Source organism: Arachis hypogaea, chromosome 16 (genome assembly GCF_003086295.3).
Source record: "Arachis hypogaea cultivar Tifrunner chromosome 16, arahy.Tifrunner.gnm2.J5K5, whole genome shotgun sequence".
Classification (NCBI taxonomy): domain Eukaryota; kingdom Viridiplantae; phylum Streptophyta; class Magnoliopsida; order Fabales; family Fabaceae; genus Arachis; species Arachis hypogaea.
In genome coordinates, this window is record NC_092051.1 from 1514509 (window position 1) to 1540872 (window position 26364).

The 26364-nt window shown below is 34.4% G+C and overlaps 3 protein-coding genes across 6 annotated transcripts; 1 reads left to right on the forward strand and 2 right to left on the reverse strand.

The window, feature by feature from the left end:
* Positions 1-3492: 3492 nt before the first annotated feature.
* Positions 3493-8159, forward strand: LOC112758234 (TMV resistance protein N). Of its 2 annotated transcripts, XM_029294087.2 has the most exons (6): positions 3527-4245; positions 4798-5890; positions 5970-6245; positions 6370-7428; positions 7534-7759; positions 7868-8159. In XM_029294087.2, the coding sequence occupies exons 1-6, from the start codon at positions 3779-3781 to the stop codon at positions 7993-7995; spliced, it is 3249 nt and encodes a 1082-aa protein (XP_029149920.1). In that variant the 5' UTR covers positions 3527-3778; the 3' UTR covers positions 7996-8159. The 2 variants fall into 2 exon arrangements, with proteins under 2 accessions (XP_025662632.1, XP_029149920.1); XM_025806847.3 differs by having other exon boundaries at positions 3493-4245; positions 7534-8159.
* A 661-nt stretch (positions 8160-8820) lies between these two features.
* Positions 8821-14763, reverse strand: LOC112756327 (E3 ubiquitin protein ligase DRIP2). Of its 2 annotated transcripts, none has more exons than XM_025804864.3 (8): positions 14479-14763; positions 14150-14371; positions 13408-13507; positions 12046-12382; positions 11443-11885; positions 11285-11335; positions 9914-9986; positions 8821-9431 (listed from the first exon to the last, which is right to left on the reverse strand). In XM_025804864.3, the coding sequence occupies exons 2-8, from the start codon at positions 14262-14264 to the stop codon at positions 9258-9260; spliced, it is 1293 nt and encodes a 430-aa protein (XP_025660649.1). In that variant the 5' UTR covers positions 14265-14371; positions 14479-14763; the 3' UTR covers positions 8821-9257. The 2 variants fall into 2 exon arrangements, with proteins under 2 accessions (XP_025660649.1, XP_025660650.1); XM_025804865.3 differs by having other exon boundaries at positions 14579-14756.
* A 2972-nt stretch (positions 14764-17735) lies between these two features.
* Positions 17736-26364, reverse strand: LOC112754379 (magnesium transporter MRS2-I). Of its 2 annotated transcripts, XM_025801999.3 has the most exons (12): positions 26222-26364; positions 20478-21146; positions 20353-20382; positions 20133-20268; positions 19929-20050; positions 19394-19468; positions 19044-19271; positions 18911-18955; positions 18744-18788; positions 18618-18647; positions 18268-18387; positions 17736-18076 (listed from the first exon to the last, which is right to left on the reverse strand). In XM_025801999.3, exons 2-12 carry the CDS (start codon positions 20682-20684, stop codon positions 17990-17992), a joined length of 1125 nt encoding a protein of 374 aa, XP_025657784.1. In that variant the 5' UTR covers positions 20685-21146; positions 26222-26364; the 3' UTR covers positions 17736-17989. The 2 variants fall into 2 exon arrangements, with proteins under 2 accessions (XP_025657784.1, XP_025657785.1); XM_025802000.3 differs by lacking the exon at positions 18268-18387.

A 26364-nucleotide genomic window follows, 5' to 3' on the forward strand; every position in this document is an offset into this window, starting at 1 on the left:
CTTGTGTGTTTTGAGTCCAAATTTCAGAGTGTAATTATTTTATTTTAGAGAAAAGGACAAATAGATCCCTGATCTTTTGTTCTGCAGATATTTTTGTATCTCACCATTGAAAAATACTTTTAAGTTCCTAACCTTCACAAAACTTGGACGGATCAGTCCTTGACGAAGGCATTTGGACGGATCAGTTCCTGACGGAAGTATTTGGATGGAGGGACTGATCCGTCCAAGTTTTGTGAAGGTGAGGGAATTAAAAGTATTTTTCAATAGTCAAAGACGAAAATATCCACAGAACAAAAAGTTAGGGACTTATTTATCATTTTCTCTTTATTTTATTTATACTTTTATACGGCTGGCTAATTGCCAGAATATGGCTGTGATGTTGTTCCTCGATTGATGTAACCAATTCCACAGCTGATGTGATTAGGACTTGATTTTGCATTGTAATGGGTAGAAAATTGGTCATGCTATGTATGTTTCCCAAATGTAGGTAGGTTTTAGACTTTTAGTTTAGTGTTGTGTTTTAGTTAGATTAATTGAATTCGTTCTAATTGTAATGGTTCAATGCTTTTTGGTTTGCCATACAGCACACTCAAAATATTGTTTTGGAGTAAATACTCTTTTCTGAACGAGACATGAAATTTGTACTTCGTGTTCAAACATTCGAATTTTCAATGCCAATCAACAATCTTTGAACATGAGATATTCTGTCAATATTTTAAATTTTAGTTTAATTTCAATTATAATTAAAAAATGTTATATTATATATTTTAGTTATAAATTAATAATTAGTCAATAATAACATATAAGAAAAACGGAATAAATAAGAGAGAAAAAAAATAGAGAATAAAAGGAGAGAATATTTTAATTTAAAAAAAAAACAGTTTAATTATAATAAAAAAATAACATGTGACATATTTTAATTATAAAATTAGTAATATACAATAAATAATAAGATATATAGAAGTTATCTACACAAATAACATTTTAATTGTACCCTGTAAGACTGGTGCATGCTGTAAAGATTAGGGGTGTGCATAGGCCCGGTGAAACCGGGTTTGATGTGACACAGACCCGACCCGAAATATATATCGGGCCTATTTATTAGACCCGAATCCGACACTAGACCCGATTAAACCTATACACTTTTGGGCCGCGATTATACCGGGTAAAAACCGAACATTACATTACCTTGATACCTTCTTATAAGCTATCATGTGAAAATATCCAAATTTTCAAGACACCAACCATTATTTGACGTGGTAAAATTCACTTAGAAAAATATAACAAGAACCAAATATTCTCTAAAATTAAAGCATAACCATAATCAATACTAATATTATCTAATAACACCAAATATTTAAATCAATATAAATAACACAATATTATGCATTAGTCTAAAATCTTATGCATTTTAAACATAAAACATTAACTTATAGTCTTATAATAACTAATAACACAAAATATTAAGGTTTACAATACTTAAATTCCACATAAGAATAACCATCATCCATCACTAATAACATAAAATATTAATTGTGTATGATAACTGGGCCACCGGGCCGACTTCGAGTGACCCGAGTCATGGTCCGAACCCGACCCAAAATAATAATCAGGTCTATTTTTGAGACCCTTACCCGACCCTAGACCCGATGAAATCACACCAAAATAGCCCCTATTAGAGATATGCAATGCAAGGAAGCTTTGTAATGTTTAATGGAATAGTTTTGTGGGAACACAAAAGTGCATGCCCCACACCCCACAGTATTTGGAGTATGCAGTGGTCAGTGGAAGTAAATCCTTGGCTTTTTATGGTGGCCCGGCTTCCTTTGTTTTGAATTAGACTTGCATATTTTGTTCTCTCATGGCACATAGCCCTTTTTAATCTTGGATGGTCACAATTTGGATGTAAAATGTAAAGCACGTGGTAAGTGGTAAGTAACTATTTTGAGGAAGAATTCAACCTTAACCTTTGCTTTAAGTGTGAATGCAAATACAAATGTCCCGGTTTTTCGCCACCTGGGGCTGTAGTATGTTTTAAGGGTTGGGCTGCTCGCCCATTAAAGTGGTACGTGAGCTGGGTTCAGAACGTCGTGAGACAGTTCGGTCCATATCCGATGTGAGCGTTAGAGCATTGAGATGACCTTTCCCTAATACGAGAGGACCGGAAAAGACGCACTTCTGGTATGCCAGTTATCGTGCCTACGGTAAACGCTGGGTAGCCAAGTGCGAAGTAGACTGCTAAAAGTATCTAAGTAGTAAGCCCACTCCAAAATGAGTGCTCTCCTATTCCGACTCCTCCAGAGCCTCCGGTAGCACAACCGAGATAGCGATGGGTTCTCTGTCCCTGCGGGGATGGAGCGAAAGAAGCTTTGAGTCTTTAAGAATTCAAGAGAAGGTCACGGCTCGAAGTACCTTAAGATTTTAATGTGCGATAGTTTTAGAATAAAGTATATATTTTGTTAATTGATCAAGTGGCCAGTTCATTTGTCATTATCACTTTTTTTTTCTTTTTATCCGTTTTTAACCCTAACATTAAATCAGTCACGATTTATTATCGTTATTGTCGTCATTATCATCACCATTTTTTTCTCTTTTTCCACCTATCTTTAACCCTAACGCTAAACTAATCACGATTCTACCTAATCCCAACAGCCACCACCCCTCACTGTTGTAGTCGTCCAACCTCAATGCTACCACTTTTTAGTATGTTATCTATCGTCTATCAATCTAAAATCCCTCACCATGGTCCACTCCGACCTTAACCCTTTTAACTTGGGGTTGAGATTGGGACTAGAAAATAGAGATGGATAGTGAAAAAAAAAGGTGTTACGATTAAGAATAAATAAAGAAAAACTTAGAGATAAAATTGTTAAAAAAATTTAACTGATTGTTGATTAAAAAACAAAACAATAGTAAAAATAAAATTAGCATTTATTTCAAATATTATCCATTTAAAATTTTAGAGAAAAAAAATATATTTTACTTGTTAGCTTTATTTATGAGAACTCTCTTGGAGTTATTTGATATATTTGCTTCAACTATATTAACTTGACTTCCTTAGAAGAAAAGTAAGTGTGATTTTTTCAGTAACACCAGTGTTTAAATATGAAAATATGCAGTATTATATATACTAAATTTTGAAGAAGGTTAAGGCCTAAGGTCATCGATTAATTGCAACATATGTAATATGGTTAATTTGAAAAGAAGTCAATGTAATTTAGCTAAATCTGGTGACATTTTCCTTAGAATAATACCATGATATCTTTTTTCTTTTGATATATGTTCTGTTTGGTTATACTGTTACTGGGACAACAACTTTTCTTAGATTTTTTATTTTAATATGGAAGAGTGAATAAAGTTTTACGTTAATGTTACAAAAAATAGAGTTTTACAGTGTTCTGAAGACACTGTTCTGTGCAAGCACAATACGCAGAACACGTATTGCATTGAGAATGAGTCAATATCCAAAAAAATTAACCACTTTTCTTTCCTGAATTAGAATCCAATGAGTCAATAAGTCTTCGCCAAAAATTTTTTCTTACCTTTTTCTTGGATACTTCGTGGAAATCAATCCAGATTCCAGCACAAAAAATAAATTAAATTAAAGTAGCAAAGTGGAGTGAGTGATATTGAAAGTAACCAATCTTCACCACACTTTCCTCAAAGACTAAACAAGCCAGGCTCAAGAAATAAGAAACAAAAAAGCAAACTTGCATTATAGCAGCAATAAGTTTCAGAATCAGAAGCAGTACTATCACACCATTGCAAGGATCACAGGATGGCAATCAGCACAAGATGGACCAACCATGTTTTCTTGAGTTTCAGAGGTGATGACACCAGAAAAGGCTTCACAGACCACCTTTTTGCTTCCCTTGAAAGAAGGGGTATCAAGACTTTTAAGGATGATCATGACCTTGATAAGGGAGGATCCATATCTGTGGAGCTCTTCAAGGCCATTGAAGAGTCCATGTTTGCACTCATCATCCTCTCACCAAACTATGCTTCCTCAACTTGGTGCTTAGATGAGCTCCAAAAGATTCTTCACTGCAGGAGCAATCTTGGCCAAGCTGTTTTTCCCATCTTCTATGGTGTTGATCCCTCTGATGTGAGGTATCAAAGAGAAACCTTTGGTGAAGCCTTCAGAAAACATGAAGAGAGATTCAGAGAAGACAAGGACAAAGTGAAGAGATGGAGAGATGCCTTGAAAGAAGTTGCAAGTTTCTCTGGTTGGGACTCTAAGGATCAGTAAGTAGACCCATCATTCTGATTAAATTGTTATATATTCTGATGAGTTTAATTTCTATGCATTGATTGAGTAAACGAATTTCCCAGTGTCATTATATCAAATGGTTATGTTTGTTAAAGACTTTTTAAATAGTAAGTAGCAGAGTCAAACATTTACTATAACCAACTTGTGATCAATTTCATACCTGTTTAGTATACTGAAAGTGAACCTTTAAGAAGTCAGAAGTCTGTTTTACATTACATGATGATAAGTTAATGGTAGGTAGCTTTTGTAACTATTGTTATCATTAAGGGGAGTATAAATTACTCTGTGACTGTGATGTTTGTCATATTGATGTTGTTATGTAAACTGGCTGTGTTGAGATAAAAGATCAGACTTAGTCATGGTTTTAAACTGCGGTTATGGTCGCGTAGAAAATTTTGGAAAAATGTATATGAAACAGCATAGCAACAATAATATTGTGGTTGCAAACTGCAATTTAAAGTCATCTCATTGATTCACCAATTACCATCTCAATGCTTACTTTTTTGTTCCATTCCCTCTCTGTACAGACATGAAGCAGGACTAGTTGAAACAATTGTTGATCACATACAGAAATTGCTGATTCCGAAGCTGCCAACTTGCACAGATAACCTTGTTGGGGTTGATTCAAGGATAAAGAGGGTGATTTCACTCATAGGCATGAGGTTGGATGATGTTCGCTTTGTTGGCATATGGGGCATGGGTGGCATAGGTAAGACTACAACTGCTAGATTAGTCTATGAATCAATTAAAGAGGAATTCCAAGTTAGTTGCTTTCTTCAGAACATTAGAGAGATGCATGAGAAAAATGGCTTAGTTCAAATCCAAAAGGAACTTCTTTCTCATCTTAATGTAAGAAGCAGCAATTTTCATAATTTTTTTGATGGGAAAAAAATAATAGCAAACTCTTTGTGCAATAAAAAGGTTCTTCTTGTTCTTGATGATGTAAGTGAATTAAGTCAATTGGAGAATTTAGCAGAGAAGCAAGAGTGGTTTGGTTCAGGTAGTAAAGTGATAATCACAACCAGAGACAAACACATTCTGGCAACACATGGAGTGCTAAAAACTTGTGAGATTGGAGGCTTATTCTCAAATGAAGCTCTTCATCTCCTCTCTTTGAAAGCCTTCAAACAAGATCAGCCTAAAGAAGGGTATTTGGATTTGTGCAAAGAAGTGGTTGAATACACTAAAGGCCTTCCACTAGCAATTGAAGTGCTAGGTTCCCATCTTCATGGAAGAACTATAGAAGTTTGGCATAGTGCTTTGAAGCAAATAAGAAGTTTTCCGCTTCCTGAGATCCAAAATACACTGAAAGTAAGTTATGATGGTTTAAATAGCCCCGAGCAAGATATGTTTCTAGATATTGCCTGTTTTTTCAAGGGCATGGATAAAGAAGAAGTTACAGATATGTTAGAAACTTGTGGTGGTTGTCCTAAAATTGGAATTGAAATTTTGATTGAAAGAAATTTGATAACTATTGGTGCAACCAATAAGTTGCAGATGCATGATTTGATTCAAGAAATGGGAAGAAATATTGTATTCCTAGAATCTCCAAATGATCCAGGCAAACGTAGCAGGTTATGGTCTCAAGATGACATTGATCATGTATTGACAAATAATAAGGTAAGTGCCTCTTTTTCTAATACTGGATGTTTGATTTAAGATGCATCATGCATGCAACATTTACATTCTGGTTTTCTAGGGGACTGAAGCCATTCAAGCTATAGTTCTAAACATAGTTCAACCATATGAAGCATGCTGGAGCACTGAAGCCTTCTCCAACAGCAATCAAGTAAGATTACTCAAGTTATGTCAGATGCAACTTCCTCTTGGCCTCAATTGCCTTCCTTGTTCACTCAAAGTTCTTCATTGGGAAGGATCTCCTTTGAAAGCTCTACCATTTAGTAATCAACTGAATGAGCTTGTTGACCTCAATTTGTCTCATAGCAAAATTGAACAACTTTGGCATGGAAAAAAGGTCAATTTCCTCAACTAGAACTTGTGTACAAGATATGCTTCTTTATATCTTTTTTTTCTTCTCATAATCACAATATCTCCAAAAACTAATAATTTTTTTTCTGTCATATTTATAACTTTGACAGATTCTTAAAAAGCTAAGGTTTATCAATTTGAGTTTCTCCAAGAACCTAAAGAAAACCCTTGACTTTGATGGGGTTCCAAATCTTGAATCATTGGTTCTTGAAGGTTGTACAAGTTTAACGGAAATTCATACGTCCCTTGTACATCACAAGAAACTTGTTCTATTGAATTTGAAAGACTGCAAAAGGCTCAAAGCTTTTCCAAGTAAATTGGAGATGTGTTCATTGAAAGATTTAAATCTCTCTGGTTGCTCAGAACTGAAAATACTTCCCGAGTTTGGCGAAAACATGGAACTTCTATCAATGCTTTCTTTAGAGGGAACTGCTATAACAAAGCTACCATCATCAATTGGAAGTCTAGTTGGCCTTACTCAATTGAAGTTAAACAATTGCAAGAATCTTGTTTGCCTTCCAGACACCATTCATAAACTGAAGTCTCTCAAGATTTTGAATGTTTCCGGATGCTCAAAAATTCGCAGCTTGCCGGAGTGCCTTAAGGAAATAAAGTGTTTGGAGGAACTATGTGCAAGTGAAACAGCAATAGAAGAACTCCCTTCATGTGTCTTTTATCTAGAAAGCCTCAGAGTAATCTCATTTGCTGGTTGCAAGGGGCAAGTATCAAATTCAATGGACATGTTTCTCCCTTTTAAGTGGTTGTTTGGAAGTCAACAAGCTCCAACCGGATTTCGCTTGCCACCTTCAGTCTCCCGCTTATGCCTTTTGAGCAGTGTAGATTTAAGTTACTGCAATTTATCTGATGAATCAATACCAGATGACTTTTGCCATTTATCTTCCTTGAGGATTCTAGATCTCTCTGGGAATGACTTTGTTAGCATGCCTAGGAGCATATCGAAACTTCCAAAGCTTGAGTATCTTGATATAAATTGGTGCAAAAAGCTTGAATCTTTGCCAGAGCTTCCATCAAGCATAAAAGAATTGGATGCAAGCAATTGTGCCTCACTTGAAGCTTCCAAATTGAATCTATCCAAGCCATGCAACCTCTTTGCATCACCTATACAATGCCACCTTCCTATACAAGAAATTATCAATCGCCTTTTTGAGGTTTGGTACCCTACTTCTAAAAGTCTTTATATTATTGTGTTTGGTAGTTGGGACATGATAGAAATATAGACACTGCAAACTTAACAAACATTTTGTGCATTACAGGGACTTAGCATCCCAAAAGCAAGATTTGACATGCTTATAACTGGGAGTGAAATTCCATCATGGTTTGTCCCTCAAAGATGTATTTCCTTTGCAAAGATAGCAATCCCTCAAAATTGTCCTGTAAATGATTGGGTGGGATTTGCTCTGTGTTTCATGTTGGTAAGTTATGCAGATCCACCTCAAGTGTGCAATCATGAAGTTGAATGTTATTTGTTTGGGCCTAAGGGTAAGATGTTCATCAACTCCAGGAATTTACCTCTTATGGAGCCATATTGCCCTCACCTTTATATTCTTTATCTGTCCATTGATAAATTTCGTCACACAATTTATGAAGGTGGTCACTTCAAAGAAATTGAATTTGTATTGAAAAGTTATTGCTGCCATTCATTACAAATAGTGAGGTGTGGGTCTCGATTGGTGTGCAAGCAAGATGTTGAAGATATTTTTGGAAATCATTCCTAGCTTCACTTTCTTGCTTGGTTCTTGTTTTTGTTGATAGACATATTTCCACTTATTTATTTCTATTTTTGTAAAACAAGACAACATCCAATATGCTCTCAGTTTCAACAGTTAAATGATTGTATAAGAACTTGCACCAAAATAAAACTTTTACACTCCACAGCTCATGTATGAATTAGTGAATATAGTTAAGCCACAAGCCACAAGTCACAATGGATTATTTGTACAATGTGTACAATGGGTTATTGAGTTACAAAATGAACATCTTCTATACTATCTAAAATAACCATCCGAGTAGTAGGGATAATAAACATCCTCCCAAAAATTTAAATTGATTTTGAGGTTCACCAAAGATCGAACTCTTGACTTTTCGGATCTAGAACTCTAATACTAGGTCATGATACCACTCATCCCAAAAGCTTCAGCTGATAAAAAAAGGTAACACTAATGGTTATATCTCTAATACTCTCTAAACCTCCATTATTCGCATTGTACAAATATTCCATTGGCTCCTCATACTTTCCCAAACAAATTTTATCCTGATGATATTGTCTACATGATCAAACAAGCTGCGAATCTCACATCCATTTAAAGATATGCTGCAATTCAATAGTCTTAAGCACAAAGCACACGAATAAACTAACCACTCATCCATCCATTCCAAATTTGTTGACAACACACTAATATCTTGTCATAAAGCATATATGTTAATATGTATTTAGCCAATTTATCTATACTTAAATACCTTTTGATGGTATTTTTCAGTAATTCTTTTTCACTCTCTCTAATGCATTTATTTCTAGTTGTGGAGTATAGTAGGATCATTCATCCATTAAAACATCTATCAAAATTAAAAAGAAATTAAAAAATATCCTCTCGATTTAAATGTCAAAATCACAATAAATAATCTCTCCTAACTACACATGGTGGCCTATACATACTTTATATCTCTATGTCACATGCGCATTTCAAATTATTGGACCAAAGGAATGGGGGAGAACATTGAAAAATCATGTTGTAATGATCATTACAATGACCAACCTCATCATGCTACAGTAATGGCAGAAGGATTATGCTTCGTATGGAGGAGAGTTCCTTATAATTAATTTATTTGGCCCTTCTTATCCTCCAAGATATAACTGCTTTTGGCAACAATGGTGCCAGAAGAAGAAGCCATGTTCAGTATCCATGCAGGTGGGGAAATTATGCTGTGGTCAACATTTTCAAGGTGCATTAAAAATTGTGAATTTTGGGGGGAACCATGATCAAGGATGTGGGACCTTCCGAGCATAGGCCAGGACCATCACAAAATCCTTTGCTGATGACCCAATGGTTGCTGGAATCCGCTGTGACGTGGCGGCTGAATCCAGCCACAACTCAACCAAATTTTGTAGCCGCAGTGTAGGGAGCACTGGTTGCCCCATACATTTAATCTCAATCTGTAAAAAAGAATCAACTCAAGAATGAGTAACATGTGTAAACTATTACCATTGCTCTATTTTGAATTGTAAGAAGGAATGACCAGAACATATAAGCCTTATTCCAATAGGGCAACCAGTACGTTGGAGGCCACATGTATCAGATGATGTTCTAAGAATACTCTAAGAACATGTATCAGAACAGTAAAGAGTGGTGATTCAAGATTGTCTTTGACTGATCAAACATGTCAGGAGCTTAAAAAAGACAAGTAGAATACTCTAAGAACAATCGAATTGTGAATAATTCATTGAAAGAGATAAGTTACTCCTTCACAAAACCCCAATACATCAATCAACACTATTCCTTTTTACCCTCCTTTTTTAATCAATCATTTTTCTTCATCAAAATCGGTGGCCCACCTCAACTTATGCGTTATGTGAATTGCACAATTGTGTGCAAATTTGATGTCTTGTAGATACACTAGAAAAGGAGAGAGAGTTACCTCTGCTTCACTGGTCAGCTCTAGTTTCTTCACTAAGTATTTTTGGATAAATGAGACAGGTATGCTTCCATCCCTGTTATAAACAAAAGAAACATTCTGGTTCAGTTACACCCTACAGTTTTGGATCACTAAGCTAGTTAGAGTGAAAATGATTTCTCGAGCGAATTTAGTACCATGTATAGGTGTAGTGTGTGATCAATAATTCACTTAAAGATCATTACCAAAGGCTCACCTTGGTAAATTATTCTTACAACAGTTTAAATGCTATTGTATACACAATCAATCAATATAGTTGATGTTTAATGCAAGAAATCTCATATTTCTTCCTAAGGCAATTTTAGATATGTAATTGACTCCATGAATACTTTCTTTCTAAAAATGGAAAAGATGAGTTATAGCTGTTTTCATTTTTCTTCCTTCATTTCTTTTTTTTTTTTCTTTTTTTGGAAGAGAAAAATTGCAACATTTATATTTGGCAGAGTTTATATGAAATCTGTTTAGATAATATTCACACAAAAAATTTCACTTGACCACCTAGGAAAAATTGAAAATAAGATCATCAAAATGCATCTATGTATTTCTGCAGATTTCTAGAGAGCATATTGAGTTTAAAATCCACAATTATGGCCCATTTTCTTTTCGAGGTAATTGAAATTCAGTTTTATTTTTTATTTTTCGTGTATTATACTAATTTTCTTTGATATGCTCATCTTCTGACAAATATACAACTGGTAGGAACAATCATGTTATTCATGTACCAACCACAAGGATAAAGGACAAATGAAGGAACAAGGCGAAAAGGAATGGCTAAAGAGGAAGTTAGCCTGTCCTAAGACCCAATTATGGTCCCCAATCTGAAGAATGACAAATAATTGAGGATAACATGGAATGGGATAAAATAAAGAAAAGAAAATACAATCTGAGTGATAGTAAATGCTGCAATCTTAATAGCTGACAACAAAGGTGAAAATTCCCTTACTGTGAAAGACTTTCTTACAACTACATCGAGATAGTTGTCTTTTGAGTTACAACCATTTTATCTTAAAATAGACAAAATGAGAGGCCCAACTAGAGTCCGTGAAATACATCTTGCTTATTCAGCTTGCATTGATATTCTCCATGATATAATTAATGGACTGCTAAATCATTTACATTATACTGAAGCACAACTTCTGAAGGTCAAAGCCATTGACTTTTTCTATCACTCAAGATGCTATGTAAAATTTACTATAAGGAGAGGGTTAATTTAGAGAAAAATTAGATGTCCAACACTGCTCCAAGCACAATACTCCTATTTCAAAATCATGCAATAAATCAAAACTAAAGTAATAAAAGGCGGCAATACAGGTAAGAATGCCAGAAGGAACTTACTTTATTCTCACATAACTTGAAGGAATTTGAGGCAAGGGTGCGTCTCCTTCCCTGATACATTAGTATGAAATAAGTAAATATAGAAATGTTCCCTAAAATATGTATATGATTTAAAGATATAAGTTGTTAATTTAAATTTCAAGGATATATAATCTCACTGGTTCTCAGAAGCTACTAAGGAGAACCAAATTGGACAACTCCTTAAGTGTTTACTGCTGTTAGAATCCAGCACAGCTTGGGGTAATATGCCTGATTCCCCAAAAGGGGGTTCCTTTCTACGCCGAACTCTACGCGATTTATTGGGTTTCACTGTATCAGAAGAGACAGGACAACTGCTAGTCTTTTCATCCTCAGTCTTCCCCTTGCGTTTATTTTCCTTATTTTTTATTTTTAGCACTTGAGAATCAGTCTCATTTACTTGAATGGTTTCTGGTTTAGCATCAGACCCTTGTGCATTAGACTTGAAAGATTTGCTCCTACTTGCAACTTCTACTAAACAATTCAAGGGTTTCCAAAGATCCAATTTTGCATCCCATGATTCGGCACCATTCTCTGTTCCTTTATTTGGTAAGGGTTGACTGCCTTCACGAGGGGATGAACTCTGCAACAAGAAAAATTAAAAATAAAAGTTAAGTATACTATTATAAGAACTAATGCCAATACAATGTGGAAAATCAAATGAAGTAATGAACTGAAATGATAAATAAATAAGCACTAGATAGTGAGTTGAAGGATAAAAGCCGGCTCATCTCTCCTACAACCTGTCGAGTATCTTCAGCAAACTTATTTGAAGTGTCCGGTGAACTTGAACTCCCAGGATGATCTTCTAGTACTTCTTCCTCCTTTTTAATGGACTTTTCGATGGAAAAACTAGAGGATCGCAGACTACCAGCCTTTCTTGTAGGTTTTGTTCTTCTTCCTGTCATGGTTGCTTGTGCAGATACCCTTGGAGTGCTGACCACCAAAGATGAAAGAGATCTCTCCTTTCTTCTAGCTGGTAACGGTACCGAGGGGGCAGCAGGTTCAGGTGTCTTTGTCACCTTTCTTCCCTTTAAGGGGAAAACTTTGGCCCTTACATCTTGCAAACTGTGGTCTGGCCTGGTAATCAGAAGACAAGGTCTACAACTCAGCATGCAACAATCGAAAAGAGAACACCACAATCATTAGTTGTGTGTGTCTTTTTTGTTTTTCTTCCTTAAATACTGCTCTCTCTGCTTCATTACCAACGGCTGTTATTCATAACAGTACAATTTCGTTCAAAGAAAATTCAGAACAATATCTTTTCCTTTTCCATCTTGAAGATTCATCAATTCCATGACGATTTCCCTACTCTTTGATCCAACTTAATCAATATTCACTCTTAAGTCACATTTTTTGCTGTCATTTTTTAAGATAATTGAGAAATACTAAAATTGAACATTCTCAAATAATAACATATCTACCAGTTGTGGTCAACAATGTCATTAATTTGATCTGTAGATTGAATAACCACCCTTTTACACTGTTCATCTTACTCTGTCGCTGTTTCCAACTAATAATTCAAATGAAACTTTATTAAATGCAATCATGTTACCTTATCCATAGTTCTTACTATTTATATTTTTTAATAGACAGATGAAATCTATGTCGCGAAAACTTCTCGATAGAAGTTAAAACATATCAGCATCAATGTATATAAATTATTGAAAGATGTCAAACTAAATGCATATAATTTCCAGTTAATGACAAATTGCTCTGAAGAGAGCCGATCAATCAAGTTAGTTTTCACAAAGTAACAAAATGAATATAATTTTATCTTATCCTGATAGGATATCTTAGCAACAGAAATCCTCATTCTCTTGCAGGTCATTGTTGTATGATCTTGACACCCTCTTTTACCCGTATTCCTTCCCTTGATGGTGTTTCAATATAAATGTTGAAGGATCAACATTATTCAACAGTTTTACAGACAAATCAAACATATAATTTGTTTTCAAAGGAAGCTTTAAAGCATGCATAGTTGTATCTCAATTTTTAGCAGACTTATAACAATGATATAGCAGCTTGTATTTTTCTTTCTTTCCAAAGGAAAAAAGTAGTAGAAGGGGTAATTTGGGAAAGTGGCAGAAAGAAGAGGGTGTGACCTTAGTTTTTCGAGTGGAACACAACCCAAGTCAATGTTGCATATTGGACAGCACTCTAATTCCTCATCTGTGATTTTATCATAAATGCACTTCCTGCAAACTAGTAAACGAAATCCACAAAGAAACAAAAAGAAGAAAAAAAAATATCTATTAGTGGCGTGGCTCACATATATTGATATATCCTTTCCTTAAAGCTCTAGCCAATGAGTGATGAAACGTTCAGAAATAAAATTTCACACAGAAGATAGCTAACCAACTAGAACACCAATTAATTAACCTTAAACTGAGAATAATAATAACAACAAAATAATTACATAGAGAAATATTTCCAAGCTCCAAAATGTAATAAAGTTAGTTGCATTGCATATATTAATAGTAATGTGGGTGGTGGTGCCACGAGACCAGTGTTGCATGAACTGAAAAAACTAGTCTAAGTGATTTTACAATTTTACCATAAATGAAAATAATTGAGGTTAGTTGTAGTCAAAAGTTTAAACACCCTCTTTAATTGTATATATAGGATAGAAGTATGTAATTACAAAAGTAACCCCTCCATGAGGATGAGGGGGGTGAAGAAAGAAAGAAGAAGAGTCAAACTCAAAGCAATTGAATGAAGGCAGAAGATGAAGAAGAGGCATGAGAAAGAAAAGATTGAAAATTTGAGGAAATTAAGATTGGATTGAGGGAAATGGGAGAGGGGATTTGGAAAGGGGGTTAAGTAAAATGAAAAGTGAAAACTCACACGTGTGAAGGCATTCGGATATGGTGGTGGCTTCTCTGAAGAGCTTGTTGCAGAGGGGGCAAGTCATGCATGCCGCAATCGTCTCCCTCTTCACCTTCACCACCCGATTCGCCATTCTTCGCCGCTTGTTTTGGTTTCACTCACGTGCATCCACCCTCACTCGGTGCATGCTTGTTCCCACCACCCACAAATATTTACGTCCGTTTTGGTAACAATCACATCCTGCATTATTATTACACAAACATGGCTAGCGTAAGAAAATGGAACAAGAATATTAATCGCGATAATAATATATGCAAGATATATGTATATTTCAAATATATATGGACCTATATATGCATAATAATAATAGCGATCGGAGAATTAAGAATGTGAAGATGGATGAAAATTTGGGATTCAGAGAGATGAATATGAAAAGGGAGATTGGACGTGGATTTGGGAGAAGGAGTTGTTGTGGATGATCTGAATCCAGCTGAGAAGGGAGTCTTCGTCGAAAAGAGCATGAACCAAAGCCAAAACAACCGAGTCTGTTTTTTTCTTCTCTCTCTTTCTTATGTCTTCTTCCTTTTTTTTATTTTTATTTTTTATTTTATTAAAGACATGTTTCACACTTGAACCAACGACAGCTAGAGGAGTAGGAGGGTGTGATACCATGCGCCGCGGGGTTAACGTGCGCGCTAGGTGATGGACGGCGTGTCATGCGGGGGGAAAAGAGCGTGCATTAACATGCGCCAAGGTCTACCATACCCTCCTCTGTGCTATCCTAATTAATTACTAATAATTACTTTACTACTACTATTAATTTATTCATATTTCACATTCAAATATTATAGGGGCCTACTCCTACTATACCAGCTGCTTCTCATCAACATATATTAGTATACATCCACAATTATGATAAACTTCTTGAATTATCCGTTAGCTGAACTTTAAAATTTTCAGATTATTTTGTTTATTACAAAGGAGAACTTGTCTATTATTTTGAAGGTGTTGAATCCATTCAACTTTGTTTCGAGAAGCTTCCTTTACTGGGTCTAAAATGTGTTGCTAGGACTAACTAATGCTACATTACTAAACACATCGTTATTAATTTATTATGAGAAAGTCGCTAGCACTTTTAAAATCTTATCTAATAAAACGGAAAGAGTACATACACAAAGATAATAAAATTGTGAAAGAATAATAAAAGAAAATAAAAGATGAAAAAATTTTATTAATTGTTGATTGATTGAAAATTGTAAACTATAAAAGTAAAATTAAGTATATATAGAGTATTGGCTTATGAAAAATAAAAACAAATAAAGATAAAATAAAGATAAAAATAAGATAAGATAAAGACTAAAACTATAACTGAATTTGTGTATTCTACTGGGTTGAATTTGTGGGTCGTGAGACGTTTTATTATTATCATGAGCTAAAGTGGAAGAGTGGTTTGATATTATTAGTATTTAACCAATAAAAAAATTGAATAATTCCACATTATTAGATGTAATCTCACACTATTAAAAATACTAATGATAACTAATTAATTGTTATAAATTACAAAACTTGCTAAAATATTATTATATTACTAAAATATAACAAACTAATAAAGTTGTTCAACAAAAATATGGAACTTGGTCAAAATAGTTGAGAGATGAAATTAAGTGAAATAATCCTAAGTTTATGATCAAAATTGTCACTCTGCCACGAGTTTGGACGTAAAATAATCTAACACCACTTCTAAAAGAAAATAAAAAATAAAAAAATATATACGTTAAATAATTTGACAGTAAAAATCAATTTTGAGCTTTCTAAATAAATTATTTATTTATGCATGTTCTTATATATATGTGTGTACTTTTGCAATCTAATATGCATGTATCCCTATTTGCACTTTCTATATTTTTTCAACTGACTTAACGAATACATTTTATTATGATTTGGAAACATCATTGATTTATGTTTTCCTTCTACAATTACTGGTTGCACGCAGTTAGATCTTTTCTATGGGAGGTTGCAGCAACAATTTATACATTCGGTACGACATTATGTATCAATTTTTTTCTTTTGGCATATAGAAATAATAAAATAATAAATATACAAAATATTTCTTGTCTATTTCAAACTGGCAGTGGGAATGTTTTAATTTGCTTGTGGTTCAAGTTTGGTGACGGTAGATTTATCTTCTTCGTCCTCCTAATAGGGCGAACAAATAGAAATCAAAGAATAATAGCAAAAGAATATGTATTAGACACTATTGGTAGTTGGGTTTAGATGTTGAGGGAAAAGTCAAAAAGCTAATTCGATTGGCTTTGTTGAAAAATGGGAGAATCAGGGTAACATGTGATCTTCGTGATTTGTTTATTAACTGAAAAAGGGTCCCTCCTCCCTCTTTACAAATCTCTATCTGTCTGACACTGTCGACTTTCACACTTACTAGTTTCTAGTATAACTTGATCCTTTTAACTTGCTATTCAAATTTTAAATTTGAAGTATTATGAATAGAGAATAGAGAATTGGGAGCTTGAAACAATAGAATTGTATATATTAACAATGAAAAACAATACTCATATTATTCAATTTTCATTTTTGGGAACATATATATATCATATGGTTATCAAACTGGTAATTCTTCGTCTCTTTTTTGTTTAGCTTGATGCCAATTTGGTGCATTTTTGGCTAGTCATGAATCTGATGCTTGGAATTTAAATAAGGTCCTTATGCTCATTGCATTTCTTTCGAGTGATATTATCTCTTTGAGTCGGTTCCAATTTGAGGAGGAATCTATTATGTTTCTGGACCCTTATTAGGAGTAGTTGCGTCTGCTATCTCGGTGTTTTTTATATTCTAAAAAAAAAAAGAGTGAATACCTCACCTGACCCCCTGATAATTATCTCGAAAAGATGATGAGATTCTCAAGAAAAAAAAATACTCAATCCAGTTCTTAATTTTTTTTTTTGGGATTGATTAGTCCCTGTATAAAAAAAAAAACATTTTTTTTGTACAAAAACCTCATTGTCCTTTCGAAGTAATTGTCAAGAATCAGATTAGATATTTTTTTTGTCAAGGGCCTCGTCGAGATAATTGTCAGGGGCGTTTCGGGTTTTTTTCAAAAAAGAAAAAAGGTTCTTCTCAAGAGTCAAGATGTAATGTGAGTACGTGAGTGGCGACTCTACCGCTGCACCAACACTTTTCCATAGTGGTGTAATTTTTAATTGTATTTTCCATTCTACCAAGCGTTCATGTTTCAAGGTTTGCTAAATGGCCTAGCAGTTGGAATAAATTCTATGTCTAATTGCACCTGTCACAATTCATATTTGTTTTATTATTTTTGAAATATAATTATGATTATGATGATGATATACAGAAGCAGCAGAATATATAATGATTAGACCAAAAGGAGTGGAAGTCAGCGAGAAAGTCAGAACATGTGATGGACATTGTAATAATATGATTATTGTAGTACTAATTGACATAACCGCATGCGCATCCTGCATCCAAGGGAAACGGAATAGGCCCATAATCTATCACTCGCATCGGTTTGACCAAATACAGACTTAAACATGAAAACGGTCATAAGAGAGGATAATGCTGCACTAAAATGTAGGTAAAATATATACTCTTAGATTATTGGACTGCACTTTATCTAATTTAATTGCTAATTCATCAACAATCATATACAACTTGTCAATTGCTCCAATCAAAAAAATAAAATAAAATAAGTCCCCACTTGCTAGATAGATAGCAGCTTTTGAGAGAGAGAAAAGATTGAACAATTACTTGGATGACATGATACAAAAAATTGTTTGGGTGCACGCATGGATTTCAGCTTCCAACATGAACGAATCTCTATGCGTTTCAAGACCCCACAAGTCCTTTGCGTCGGGCATAAGTTACTATGCTTAAAAACAAAGATGCACTAACCATTCCCCCAAGCATCACCACCTATAGTTACCAAATTTTCAACTCAGAAAAGTTATAAAAAAGAAAAGAAAAGTTATATATGGCAGTATTAGAAAAAAATAACGTAGAATTTTTGCCAAAGGCTATAAAAGTATAAACAATGCTGCGTAAATTCCAATGGTCTGGCAAAGGATTTTCTAGAAATTTTTATGAGGGATATGGTATGTACCTACCCATTTAAACATGTATCCGTGACCATCTTTCCATGTATATGGAATGTTCATACCAAATATTGCTCCTACCAATGAATATATGGACAGACACACAGTCCCCGAGCTAAGGAACAACTCTAGCTGTCAAGAAATAATAAGCATAAACAATACCCTTGGTATTTAGACACATTAAGAAGATAATCATGGCCTTCATATAGCAACAAGTTTTTCAGTGTGTGTATAAAGAACTTAGTGTAAGGCTCCCAGATATAACAGAAAGTGGAACAGAATCAAGATAGAAGCTAAGCAGTACAGAAATGCAGTAGAAATTAGAAGAAGAAGAATGGAAATAGTTTGAAATTTCATTTTACCTGAATCAGTTGATTTCTGTGACTGTCAAGCTGCATGAACAAATTACATATATTATGAACAGTGTCAATTATCTAGGCAGCAAAAGTTATCTTTCATATACATGACCAAATGAATATCGTATATACCTGTATGTTGATATAATCTTCTGTGTCATCAATATATTCACGCAACTGCATTTGCAGAAGTATCGAACATCAAAGTTTATCATCACTCTAGTAGTGTTAATAGAAATCATATTGGAACTTAGTATGAAGGAAAGAAAGAAAATGCAGTAGTACTAGCTAGTTCATACTGTGTTCAATTTATTCAATGTGCCGTCGATTTGGGTGAAATATGCCTGCAGGTTGCACCATAGAACAATTCACTAATCACTAGAACAAACAGTATCATGATCAAAATTAATATTGAATACTTGTATATATAACCTCAAGTAACATTTCAAGATCCTCAACATCATTCTCCACTTGAACTGAGGTTGCTGTACTCGCTTTGCTTGATCTGTGAATCTTTGAATCTGGATTTGGAGAGCTAAGAAGCCAGTTTGGAGCACCAAAACTACTTGCAGGAGAAGATAAATTAGCCAACTTTTTTGATAAGTAAAGATCAGCCATGTCATCATCATCATCAAGTAGGTTTTCTAGTTCATCTCTTATCTACATGCAATAAGCTCGCAAAATTCAGTGCAAAAAACAGGATAACTCTGGATTCTATATGAGATACCTAAAAACAACTTTGTTTTAATCTCTAGATGTTATTTTAACATATATATATATACCTTCTGAACTCGATTAGTCAACCTTGTCATTGCACTCTTCAGTTTCCGCACTCTATCCAAATTACGACTGCTAATCTGGATATAAATTTCATTCAACCAAAACCATGAATTATTAATCAGACGACAAATCAGAAATGCATAAGCAATACTTTTCAACTTTACTTTCTTAATCGAGCTCTGATAACATTCATTAGCATATTACAAGTTTTTTTACAACAAATATAAGCACATCACTAATTAATAATAGTATATGAAAAATAAAGAAAGAAAAAAAAAATCTAATCCAACTAGGAAAAAGACAAAATTTTCCGACAAAACAATGTTGTCGTGTCTGGAAATTTCAAAGTAAGTCTCGTGTTTAATTGGGCATATAACAGGGGAAAGCAAGGCATGCATGTGCTAGAAAACAGAGATGATAGTATCCAAGTTCTTCTGTCCTACGTAGCCATTTGGATAAGGAGGCATGTTATGTGAAAAATCTATGAACCCCTAAAAAAATGGATCTTTATTCTTTAGGCAGTGGTTTTCTCGTTACCTGAGATGTGAGTTCATCCAAAGCTGGATAAGCAGCAGTCTCTAACTCGATTGTTCTTGCATCAAGGAAACTGCAAATTGCTTCCAATGCAACTTCCAATGCTCGGAACTCAAACGGAAATTCTACAAAGAAAATAAATAAAATGATTTAAACATATTTTTCCGGAAACTATTATTATCGTTTATTTATTTGGATAAAGCTGACCGTTATCTTGCCCTTCTCCACCTCCTTCACGGTCTTGAGCAGATGGTTCTTCATCCCCGGTTGATTTGGGTAACCGCCTTCGAAATTCTTCAACAATCGGCAGAATATCATCGTCCATTGGATCCCTAAGAAGCACCTAAATTAAAAAAGATAGATGCGGAAATTAAAACGAAATTGGAATGCTGCTGCGCTAATTCGAAGAGCAAGCTAAGGAACATACCTCTTGTGCAGTGATAATCGCCTTTATGTGCTGCAACAACAAGAAGTCGAATAAGTGATTAATTGAAGAGATAGAGAAAGAGAAAGAGAGAGAATTAAGTTGAAAATTGAAGGGGAATGAATTGCCTCTAAATTGAGAACAATGACTTTCTCTCTGCCGAGAATGGCTGAAGGATATGAGAGGAGAGGGTCGAGAATTCGAAGGTCCCTAGCGTGAATCTCAACCATGCGCATGATAGCATACTTGTCCACATCCAGTATGGTGCCTGTGCCATCCTTGTCGAGCAAAATCCAGCTTCTTGAAAGGGCGGTTTTCTTCAATTGCAGCTCCATTGGAAGAGAAAGAAGAAAAGTGATGGCATTCGGAGGAGTTATGGAGAAGAGAGTGTTGCATGAATTGATATTTCTGACACATAGTGGGGTTCTCACTTCTCACTCGCAGTATAAATAATGCATGATTAACACGCTTACATACATGCCTGCAAACTTTTCTCTCTCTTCATTTTTATTTTACTTGTAGAAAGCATGTGTGGACTTTAACATTTGGACCCCATCCAATTTACCATAGGTGTAGATAACATGTGTTACTAATTACTATGATGCATGCACCACATACACCAATAACCAATTACATATGTTTTTCTGACCTACCCTACCCTACCCTACCCTTGTGTCGTTCTTTGCTTCCTGTTACTTCAATCGTTGCTTATGAGACCGTCGTGTCCAGTGGTTGCAGTTGCACCGGGCCACTATGTGTGTTGGAAGTCATGGTAATCATCATAGAATAGCCTGACCCTGACAGCATAGAATTGCCAATTTTGTTAATAGGCCAAGAGTCGTGCATGGCTAGCTAGCCACACCCCCAGCCATTCCTCGCATCACTATCCACACGGGCCTACGCTCACACACGTATATATACATTCACTTTTCTACTTGTTTACAAATTTTTATTTTAAAAAATTATTCTAAAATATCGTTAGAAAAATTTAATTATTAAAAAGAATTTTTAATATTAAAATTATTTAAAAAAAATAAATTTTTTTATAAACAAATAAATATATTTTTAGTTAATTTTTTATAATCTTTAATATATATTATTTAATTCTTAACGCTATATAGATATGTATGAATATTTACTTATAATTAATTAGTTAATTAATTTAAAAAAATTATTCTAAAAAATCGTTAAAAATTTTTAATTATTAAAATATTAATTCTTAACTATTTATTTATTTTTTTATAATTTGTATATTAACAATTTTTTTTCTAAAATTTTAGTAATTTTTATTATTTATTTATTTTTTATTTTTATGATCTTTTATCTTTTTTTTCGTTAGATAAAAATCACAAAAATAAATAAATAAATAAAATATATAAATAATTAATAAAAATTACTAAAATCTTAAGAGAAATAAAATTTATCAACATAAAAATTATTAAAAAATAAATAAATAAATAAATAAATAATGAAATATTTATCTCTTTATAAAAATATTTGATTCGTTTTCTTAAATATTATAAAAAAAAATTATTCTTTTTAATAATTTTAGTATTAAAAGTCATTTTTAATAATTAAATCTTTCTAACGGTTTTTTAGAATAATTTTTTTCAGTTTATTTTAATCACTCCGTAATTACTAATTAATAATTTACCTAATAATTTTGCATTTTTGAACACATGGCATATGTGAAACAGTGACTTTAGATTATAAGTTAGCGGGCGGGAGAGTTACATTCCTAACACTCAAGTCAAGTGTTTAAATTAAAAAGTATAATAATTTTATAAAATATATAAATGTTAGAGATAAAACGATAAAATTTATTAAACTTTTTTATGTGACATTTTTCTTGTTGAAATAGATAGATTATTTTTTATAGACATAAAATTGACAATAATATTAAAATAAATTTAAATCTTTTAAATTTTAGATTTTTACTTTAGAGGATAAAGTGAGATCTCTCACTATTAAATATTTTTTCTCTTATATTTTTTTTCATTTATAAAATAAATAATGATAGATCATACTTTACTCTCTAAAGTAAAATCCAAAATTTAGAGGATCCAAATCCTATTAAAATTATGGTTATTAAGTTGATAACAATAGTTATTAAATTTATCAGTTGAGAATTCAAAATTAATAACATTTAAGTTGAGAATTCAAAATTAATAACATTTAAGATTGAGTTATTATTCGTTACGTAAAATAAATAAAGTTAAGAAATTAGAATTTAGCATTTAGTGATATATTGATCATAAAAGAATAAAATATTAAAATTGATCATAAAAAAATAAAATACTGATATATTTGATCAATAATTAAAACTAATCTGTAATTATAAAAAATGAATTCTGATAGATTAAATTAAGGTTAAGTATGATTTTGGTCTTTAAAGTAGAGGTTGAAAATTTTTTTCGTCCTAAACCCCTTTTTTTTACTTACAAAATCGTCCCTAAGATTTAACTTAATTTTAAAATTATTTTTCAGACGAAAATACCCTTCCCCTTTCTTTCCCAAAATCAACCAGAAACAGAAGCAGAACCAAAAGATAAAAAACAGAAGTAGAAGCAACAACAATAAAACAACAACTAGACGCAAAAGAACAACAACAATAGATCATGTATACAGTTAACCATTTCTTAAAATCTACTAACAGAAAATCAAAATCCAGCTAAACTAATCCAGAATCAAATCAAAGAACTAAGACTAACCAAAAACAAAAACTAAAAACAAAATGGTAATCTGGATTATGAAGATAGAAAACAGAAAAGAGGGAACAGGGGAGGCAGTGGTGTCGCAGCAACAGTGACAAAGAAGCAAGGGTAGTGCAGCAGCTGGTGGAGCACCAGCGGTCTAAGCATGACGGGAAGGGGCTGGACCTGCCGTCAGTTCTGGTGTTTTGGTAGCTCTAGTTCCTTCTACGACAGGGATTGAAGGATGCAGGGGCGAGATGGCGCGAATGGTGCTGGGTGGAGATGGTGGTTCGCGGAGTTGAATGAAGAAGAAGAAAGAACCACGGTGTTGCTAGGGTTAGCGCGAAGGGGAGAAGAGGGAAGATGGTCGTGGTGGAGATGAGGCTACAGATAGTGAGAAAGAAGGGCTCCACGTTGTTGCGCGGTGGTGAAGCAGGGAAAGTTCGTCGGCGGTAAGTTCTGGTTCGAGGAGGTCCGAGATAGGGAAGAAAAGAATGATAGGGGAAGGTCACTGTGGCTCGGGGTTAGCGCGAAGGGGAGAGGAGCGACGGCGGCGAAGAGCAGCGGCGGTGGCCCTTCCCCTTCTCTTCCCACTCTTCGTCCCTGAACCAACTTCCCCCCCCCTCCCTAACCAACTCCTCCTAGCTTGATTCCCTTCCCCCTTTTTTCCTTTTTCTGTTTTTTTTAGTTAGGAGTATTTTCGCAATAAAGATTAAAAATTTGGTAAAAAAAAAAACGATTTTAAAACTAAGTTAAACCTTAGAAACGATTTTAAACAATAAAATATTTGGGATAAAAAAAATTTTCAACTCCAACCTTAGATACCAAAATCATACTTAACCCATAAAACTATCTAAATCTTAAGGAATTATAAAATTTTTTGAATTTACCTCTCTAATCTAACATAACTAATTTCAAGCTCTAACCCATGTCCTACCCTGAATCTTGAACTTCATCGCAAAATTCCTATATGCATTCAAAATCTTGACAAATTCAGATTCCATTACAGCTGCTCTCAATAAAAATCAACACAATTCAGAGTCATCCGAATATGACTTATCCAAGAAAAGAATTTTCATTGAAGATTTGAAGCCCTCTAGATATAAAAACAGAAACCATCATGGCTCCGCTACAATGATAGTTAAGAGTTGCGATATAATCATCGAATTGACAACAGAAAGAATAGGAACATTTTTCAACTTTGAACTTTGATTCGGAGAAGAACATGGAACATGCAAAACTGTAAACTCATATTTTACTATAATTTTTATTTATTATTTATAAATAATAAAGTACGCATGTATACTATTTAACTAGCTTACCATATACTAAGTTGAATATAGTAAAATTCAAACTCGATTTATTTAAAAAATAAGCTCTTTTATCATCTTATTGATGTATAAGGTATTAACTAACCAAGTTCAAGTTGATTCAAGTAGTTTTGTGCCTCAGAGGGGACTAAGGCAGGGAGACCCCCTATCGCCATACCTGTTTATCATAGCAGCTGAAGTTTTTACCATCCTTATGAATAAGGCTCAAGAAGAAGGTAGAATCTCTAGTGTCAGAATTGCCCCTACTGCTCCACCCATTTCTCATCTCCTTTTTGCGGATGATTGCATTATTTTCTCGAAGGATAGTGAGGAGGAGATTTATCAACTCATTACTATTTTAAATATGTATACGGAAGCCTCGGGGCAGCGAATAAATGTTGACAAGTCTGGGATTACGTTCGGCAACCAGATACCGATCAGAAATAGAGTAGAAATAGAGGAGATCTTAGGGTTGCCTGCCTGGGATAAACCAGGTAAGTATCTTGGTCTTCCGGCTCAGTGGGGTAGATCTAAGAATAAAGCTCTGAGCTGGATTGAAGAGCGAGTGTTTGATAAGCTTCGAGGTTGGAAAGAAAAACTCCTTAGTCAGTCTGGGCGGGAGGTTCTCATCAAATCGGTTATTCAAGCGATACCTGCCTATGCTATGAACGTTGTTCTCTTTCCTAAAGGTTTTTGTCGTCGTCTTAGTCAGAAAGTGGCTAAGTTTTGGTGGGCCTCCACTGGTAAGGATAGGGGTATCTATTGGAAGAGTTGGGATAAAATCTGTGCTAGCAAAAGGGATGGAGGAATTGGTTTTAAGGATTTTTATAGTCAAAATATAGCACACTTGGCAAAACAGGCATGGAGAATTTTTGAATGCCCGAATGCGGTGTGGGTTCAGGTGCTTAAGGCTGTGTATTTTCCAAATGAGGATTTTAAGGGAACCAAGGCAGGAAGGGGGGCTTCTTGGATCTGGAAAAGTATTGTATATGGTAAGGATTTCCTTTTGAGGAATGGGAGATGGTCGATTGGGAATGGAGAGAAAGTGAGAATCCTGGAGGATAACTGGATTTTGAACATTCAGAGGAGTCCTCAGGTTACGAATCATGACGTCACTTTTGTAAAGGAGCTAATTACTCAGGGACAGGGGTGGAATATGAACGAGTTGAGAAAACGTTTTGATGGAGATACCATAGGGAAGATCATTAGAACCCCGGTAAGTATTATTGGTAGAGAAGACAAGTTTTGTTGGCCTTTTAAAACAGATGGGAAATATACTATAAAGACGGGATACTATGTTGCCAGGAAAGAGATGAGTATTGATAATAACAATAGCCCTTCAACTAGTGATGACTTCAGGGACTTGTGGACGGATATTTGGAAATTAAAAGTGCCTCAAAAGATAAGATCGTTTCTATGGCGGGCCTCACATAACATATTACCGGTCTTTCAAAATCTTTATAATAAAAAAATTTCTAACACTCCTATCTGTGCTATTTGTTCGCAGGAACCCGAGTCCACTGAGCATGCGTTGCTGCTTTGCCCTTGGACAAGGGCTGCGTGGTTTGGAGCTCAAATTCAGTGTTGTCCTACGCCTCATACAGTCTCATCTTTTGGAAAATGGATAATGGAGCTTTTTAAAAATATGAAGGTGTGTACAGGAACTGATTATGAACTGTGTATCAGCAGAGTTGGTTTTTTGGCTTGGGAGGTGTGGAAAGAAAGAAATCAAGCAGTACATCAGAGGTCTAAACCTAGTCCTTCATTGGTAATCTACAGGGCTAAACAGATGGAAACAGATTTTGCAGAAATGGCAGAAGAACCAGCTATTTGTTCCGTTATTGATAGAAAGACAGTTAGAAAGGTTACCTGGAGACCGCCTCCGCCAGGATGGGTTAAGTGTAATGTTGATGCAGCGTTCCTTGAAGTGCTTCATGGAGGTGCAACAGCAGCTGTTTTCAGAGACCACGTTGGTAACCTTCTCACAGCCTCTAACTCTAAAATAGCGGCTA

Excerpts from the sequence above, each read along its gene's own strand:
- LOC112758234 (XM_025806847.3), top strand. The coding sequence starts at position 3,779 with ATGGCAATCAGCACAAGATGGACCAACCATGTTTTCTTGAGTTTCAGA. Across the intron at positions 4,246-4,797 it reads GGTTGGGACTCTAAGGATCA|ACATGAAGCAGGACTAGTTG; the intron begins GTAAGTAGACCC and ends CTCTCTGTACAG. Across the intron at positions 6,246-6,369 it reads AACTTTGGCATGGAAAAAAG|ATTCTTAAAAAGCTAAGGTT; the intron begins GTCAATTTCCTC and ends TAACTTTGACAG.
- LOC112756327 (XM_025804864.3), bottom strand. The coding sequence starts at position 14,264 with ATGGCGAATCGGGTGGTGAAGGTGAAGAGGGAGACGATTGCGGCATGC. Across the intron at positions 13,508-14,149 it reads ATCCGAATGCCTTCACACGT|TTTGCAGGAAGTGCATTTAT; the intron begins GTGAGTTTTCAC and ends TTCGTTTACTAG. Across the intron at positions 9,987-11,284 it reads TCAAGTTATGTGAGAATAAA|GGATGGAAGCATACCTGTCT; the intron begins GTAAGTTCCTTC and ends TGTTTATAACAG.
- LOC112754379 (XM_025801999.3), bottom strand. The coding sequence starts at position 20,684 with ATGGAGCTGCAATTGAAGAAAACCGCCCTTTCAAGAAGCTGGATTTTG. Across the intron at positions 20,051-20,132 it reads TGGAGAAGGGCAAGATAACG|AATTTCCGTTTGAGTTCCGA; the intron begins GTCAGCTTTATC and ends TTTTCTTTGTAG. Across the intron at positions 19,272-19,393 it reads TGACTAATCGAGTTCAGAAG|ATAAGAGATGAACTAGAAAA; the intron begins GTATATATATAT and ends TATTGCATGTAG.